Below are 6,436 nucleotides of genomic sequence, written 5' to 3' on the forward strand. Positions count from 1 at the left end.
CTGGGAGAGTTAGCTCTTCCCAGAAGGGAGAGAAGGTTTCCGGAGAGGGTTTGAGGCACGGGCGGGGTGGGCTCTGGCCCAGGGCCCCAGCCTTTCAAGGGGGGTGGGAGTGAGGGGGAGTTGGGGGGGGCGAGGGGGGGGCAGGAGTCCTTCAGTTATTTTGGGAAGGGAGGGAGAGGTTGCAATCCGGGTTTGGGCCATGAATCGGGACAGTGGGCTCTGGTCTGCGGTCCTCAACTCATGAGGATCTTTGTGTGGGCACCCGGTGTTCAGGGATGTTGGTCTGCAGATTCGAATTTTAATCATAAAAGGTGTGAGGGTGGAGTGGTGGATGTATGGGTGGGGGGTGGATGGATGAGTGAGGGAATGGATGGTGAGTGAAGGGGTGAATGGATGGTGGGAGAGAGGATGGATGCATGAGTGGAGGGATGGATGGGAGTGGATGATGTGTGTATGGTTGGAAGGGTAGATGGATGAGTGGAGGGGTGGATGGATCAGTGAAATGGTCGTTGGATCGATGGGGGGGGGTGGATGGTGCACGAGTCGGTGGGTGGATGGATGAGAGAGGTGATGGATGGATTGATGTATTAATGGGTGAAGGGATGAATGAATGGATGGATGAGTGAAGGGGTGGATGTGGGGATGGATGGGTGATTGAGGAGGGTGGATAGACGGGGGGATGGATGGAGGAGTGAAGGGGTGGATGAGTGGTCAATGGATGGATTCATGAGTGGATGAGTGGATGGATGAGTGGGTGGATGGGTGAAGGGTGGATGGAGGGATGGGTGGCTGGGTGAGGGGGGAATGGAGAGAGAGGGGGAGGATGGATGAGTGATGACATGGATGAATGATTGGCAGAGTGGATGGGCAGGTGTGTGCATGGATGGGTGAGGAGAGGAGCATGGAGATGGATGGGTGAGGAGAGGAGCATGGAGATGGATGGGTCAGAGAGTGCATGCATGAGGGGGGGGGAGGGTGGAGAGCGGGATGGATGGGTGGATGGATGAGTGGGGGGTTGAGTGGGTGGACGGATGAGTGACTGGGTGGATGGATGAGTGGGTGGGGGGATGGCTGGATGGGTGAGAGGGTGGGTGGTTGGATGGATGAGTGGATGGATGGATGGGTGAAGGAGTGGATGGATGGGTGGAAGAGTGGATGGATGAGTGGAGGAGTCGATGGATGAGTGGAGGAGTCGATGGATGAGTGGGAGGATAGCTTGGGTGAATGGTTGGATGGATGAGTGGGTGGATGGATGGGTGGAAGAGTGGATGGATTGGTGAGGGGATAGATTGGGTGAAGGGATGGATGGATGATGGATGGATGGGTGAGGGGGTGGATGGAGGGATGAAGAGGTGAGATGATGGATGGAGGGATGGAAGGTGGATGGGTTTGCAAGTGGTTGAAGGGGTTTGGATGTGGATGGGACTCAGCTGGAGGGACGGAATGAATGGTGGGGGAGTTGGTGGATGACAAGGTGTACATGATGGATGGGGAGGGTTGTGATGACTTCCTTTGCTTTCTTGGTGCCATGAGAGTTGTGGTTCAGAGTGGAAGGTATTTGAATTGTTTGGCTGCTCCCTTGCCTATGTGTTACTGTTCTGTATTCTATGTGTGCTCATATGTGGGATCTATGCATCATGCGTGTGACATTTTGCGTGACGTCCAGCTGCTACTTGAATGCGGGGCCCCCATGGGCAAGGTCGGGTTCCATGTTTTGGGTTCCGCTTGGTGAAGCACCCATGGTGTGTTCCTTATAGTGGGTTCATCACGGCGGTCCTCCCTTTGGTTCACTTGTGCATGGTGCTTTACATCCTACAATGTATTTGTTTATTTGTTGGGGAGTTTGTGAGATTGGGTTCTCAGCACTTGCGGTGTTGAAGACTAGGTACAGTTTAGAACTGGATGTGGAGCACAGCCTGAGGATGGCAGTGGCAGGGATTCACCCACAGATTGAGAGTCTAAGTGTGGCTGAGCACCGGCACACCCGTCACATTCATGTTGGTGGTGTTGTTGTTGATCTGTGTCCTGTGTAAGGCAGGGCATCCTAGTGGGGAGAATTTGCGCACATTTTGTCTTGGAGGATTGTGTTTTGAGCTGTCTGGTACGCCTCTGTCGTTTCGTCACACCCACTCACAGGCCTGCAGTTTGCTAGGCACTCTTGTTGTGTTGAGCATTTTTTGCCGGATATGGCCCGTGGTGTGCGCGTGGCAGTCGATCATGTGGTGTGCCGGATTCCCGAGGTTTCTGTCGGGTGGTGGGGGGGCCCAACATCTGGGGGAATTCAGCTGGGGGGGCTCAACCTGGAAAAGTTTGAAGACCTCTGTTCTAAGGTGAGGAATATGTGGTTAAAGGCATTCATCAGAACTTAGCACACACTGGCCAATAATGCTATAAGATTTTTCATGAATTCTGTTTGACATTACAATGAACGATATCGCTTTCTGAATTACTGGTTCCTGCACCCTCCCTCACCTCCCAAAAATAAATCTTGAGGATGCTCAATGCTATGGGTTTAGGCTATGATTCTTTAAGAGGCTGTTCCATTTGCCACTACTGTGTTTTTTTCTTCCAAGGTGATAATGAGAACTTTGCAGTGACATATATAAACATCTTTGGACACTGCCTCCTCCCAACTGATGTTTTCATAATTAAATATTATGTATTTTTTTATGTCTTTAATTGTACATTAAATTCAACTTTTTAAGCATACTTCTAAACCACAGTACCTTCAGCAGCAAAGACCTTGACTGTGAGAGTTCATGTAACTGCAGTATTTTTCTGAGCGACTGGCTGAGCTCTGTGTTAGTAGGGGTTTTGGTATGATATGCATTTATTACATGGCCTCTTCCCCCTAAAGAGGGTCGGGGAAAGCTGTGCAATATTGCATAAAAAAGTCTGTGGTTCATCATATTTTCCATTTATTAAAAATCATCAAATAAGTGCATCCCTCATTATAATATATTATAAACTAATGTGTAGCATGCATTAGTGAAACAGTTAGCCCAACTAAATATGAAAAAACGTAACCTCATGAGTGAGATTGTTGCCACAAGTTGATGAGTGAGTGCAGTCTATGGTAATCTCAGTAACCAAGTATAGCCAGAGTCGGACTGGTCTATAGGGTAATCAGGCAGTACTTGACATGATGGTCTGACAGATCAGTTGTGAGGCAGTTTTTAGGTCTCGCCTGAGCCAGCGTATGCGCTGAACGACATTTAGTTAGTGGGCTTTTAAAAGTCCTACCACAGCTCTTTGTGTGGTATTCTGCGTGCGGTTAAGCGCACAGGCATGAGCAGAGGAGCCATCAGGCTTTCCTCTCGCTCTCCCGCGCATGCGTGCCTCGCTCTGCCTCTCTGCACCCTTACAGCCCACCTCGCTCTGCCCCTCCCCACCACAATCCGCATCCCCGTGGCCGCGTTACTTTTACGGCCGCACTGCCAATGCTTGTCTTCTTGTTGATCACCCCTTGCCTTCTGTCACTGCAACCCATACTGTTTAATTCATGTGTGGACAACCTCTACTTTCGATGTCCACCATCCCCTGCGGACCACGTGTCGCCACTATCGCAAGTGTCCCCACATACTTCAGGTCTCTAACAGGTGCCCAGTCCACCATCTGCTAGCAGGGGTACCCAATGCCCACTCTCTTCCTGGACCCCAGCATCCCCTTCATGCTTCTGATAGGGGTACCCTCAACCCACTGCCTTCCTGGTCCCCAGCATCCTCTTCATTCCACAGGTCGGGGTGGTGCTTGTAAGTCCTACCTGCTGTGGCAACAGTAATGCTCCTAATGATGTGCTTATGCTCCTAATGATGTGCTCTTGCTGCTAAAGTTACACGAAAGGTTGTTGCTAGCTTTTGTAGCCCCTGCATGCTTGAACTACATTCCCTGGCAGGCAAGTGTGCCATTGCCCTAAAAATACACATTTTTGCGAGACACTGACATTGTTTAAGAAGCACGGCTATCGGATGTACATTTGATAATCACAGACCTGCTTACTTGCCAATGCCATGTGGGCTCTTTTGTGTGCGACAACATCAGATAGTCCAACTTAGGCAACAGCTGTAGTTTCACCATTTGAAACTGCTGGGAAGCACTTATTAGATGAATTGTTGTAGAACGAAAGCAACATTTACATTCCACAAGGAAGACTGATTACAAGGCATACACAGGTGTTGCAATACATACATCTTCGGATTAATCAAGTAAGTTACATAACAAAGTTTATTTGTCAAATCCAGTAGTGAGGAATATAGAGCCCACAACCAGCGCACCTTCTGAACCGGCCGCTCACCGGTAACGGAGCTAACCAACATCCCAGGTAGCACGGACCAGAACCGTCATATTCAATTCACAACAAACCACACAGCCAGTGGCTACTGTAAATAAACAAGCATTTGCAATGCAATCGGTCTCGCCATTGGGACCTCAGAAGTATTTAGCAATGCACCACATTATTGCACATTACTGCAACAATGCTGGTTTTGTTTGTGCTTGACAATGCTTTTTATTTATGCTTCAAAAACCAAAACATAAATAAAAGGCATTGTCATTTACAAACTCACGTAAATGTGAGACCTGTTGCATTGCAAATGTTTGTTTTAGCAGCTTGTGGGCCTGATTTATAGCCATATGTGCCAATTTCTGCTGTTGATGTACCTGATATTATCACAAGCATTGCTTGCAGCAAACACAAAAGCATGCAATTTTCCATACCTTGCAAAAGACCAATACAGTGTCTACACCAGTCAAGAAAATCGCCTGATTTGTAAACGTGGGTCACATTTTTTAGCTACCTGGTTTACTAATGGGAGCCACTTTTATTTTGGAACTGGGGACTATTTTTTGTCGCATCCGAACCTGGCCACACAATTGTAGGTGCTGGCTAAAATATGTACTCGCTGGCAGTAGCTTTGGTGCGCAGCTACTACTAGCAAATATGTGGGAACGAATTTGTGTTAGTGATAGGTGGGTTATACGGAAAAACAAAAAGGTGCTTCTGCTTCCACAAATGTTTAGGTAGCACTAGTATAAGGGCCCTGTCACGTATGTTTTAGCAGGCAACATTGAAGTAAGCGATTATGCAGATATGTTTATAGTTATTATATGTTTATAGTTTGTCCAGAATTGTAAGGGCCCTCCTGACACTTGTATGATTTGGCTGTCGCATTTCTGAGGGTCGTAATACAATAGTTCTGTAGCAGACACAGATTTAAGCTCCTAGCCCGGATGTGGTTTGGTTATCATTCCCGTGTATGTCCTAGTAGGTGCTTTTTGACTACCATTCTTATAGGGAAGTTAACACAGGTGCTTTGGTTGTCCCGTGTGTGGGCGGGTAGGCTAGTGGGCTGTCGATGGTGACATGGTTGTGCATGTTGCAGACGTAGGCTTAATAAGGTCCAATGGCTGGTGCATACAGGTCAGACCACCCCAGAAGGTGTCGCCGGGATGCGTGGCTTCTGCTGTCGGCCAGCGGTGCCTCTTACCTGCGGTTCATGGGCCGGACCCGCACTGCCACCTTCACCGATGCCATGGCTGCTCATCCCGGGTGACCGCCGCCAGCTGCTGTTTACCTGCTGTCGCCTCGACAGACTCCTCCTGCCGCCGCCGGGAAGCCCTGAGTCCCGACACCTCCTGACTTCCCTCGGTTCCGCCCCCGGTGCCCAGGAGGCGTTGCTCCCAGTAAAACTGCCGGGTGCGGCGACTACAACCGGTTACGCTGAGGCCCAAGCCCCGCCCCTTAGTACTTGTCCCGCCCTGCAATGGCCCCGCCTTTTCATTCAAGCCACGCCTTTTAAACACACCGCGCCCCCTATTTCAATAATGCCAGTAAATTTCTTCTAAATTTTATAATTTCTCTCCCGTTTAGGGCCCTGCCCCTTTGCCTTCTACACCGCCCATTAGCTTGGGGTCTCCGCCTCCTTCTAGCACGTCCAGGCCGCCATGTGCCCTCCTGTCAGCGGCAGGAGGACGGAGACCAGTTCAGGACAAAGTACCGGAGCACAGGAGGAGCAGGAGGTGGAGCGTGGATGCTCCCAGCAGACAGAAGTGTCAGAGAGAGTGAAGATTTAAAAGTTTGCAACCTGCAGGGCTGGTATCGGCAGCTGCACAGAATTCGCCTGAGGAGCCCCTGAAAGAAATACGTGTACTTCCATAACCCATATATTTATGTAATTTTATATTGCGCGAACGAGGTGTCAGAGAGCTTTACGATAAAGCAAAGTAAATAGCACCAGGAATGAGAGTAGTATGGAAGTAAGTGAAACTACTTAAAGGTTCTCTTGTGAAAGTTACAGATTCATTCAAGATTGCATTATACGAACAGGTGGAGGGATTAGGGTTATACAAGAACAGAATACATATTTACGAAATTGAGCTCTCATGAGTGTCATATGGCAATCAGGGTCATGACCTAGGATGAGACGAATTTTTGATA

General features: G+C 49.1%; 1 protein-coding gene across 3 annotated transcripts in view; it reads right to left on the minus strand.

Moving 5' to 3' along the window:
• Positions 1 to 5,721, minus strand: part of KIF16B (kinesin family member 16B) — a 1,618,961-nt gene extending 1,613,240 nt beyond the window's left edge. For all 3 annotated transcript variants that reach the window (XR_015296683.1, XM_086927730.1, XM_086927729.1), the window contains exon 1: positions 5,487 to 5,721. Coding sequence is in view for 2 of the 3 variants with exons in the window: in XM_086927730.1 (XP_086783856.1) it covers positions 5,487 to 5,533 (47 nt within the window). In the remaining variant the exon portion in view is untranslated. The remainder of the gene's footprint in view (positions 1 to 5,486) is intronic.
• Positions 5,722 to 6,436: the final 715 nt, after the last annotated feature.

Source organism: Lissotriton vulgaris, chromosome 6 (assembly GCF_964263255.1).
Source record: "Lissotriton vulgaris chromosome 6, aLisVul1.2, whole genome shotgun sequence".
NCBI lineage: Eukaryota > Metazoa > Chordata > Amphibia > Caudata > Salamandridae > Lissotriton > Lissotriton vulgaris.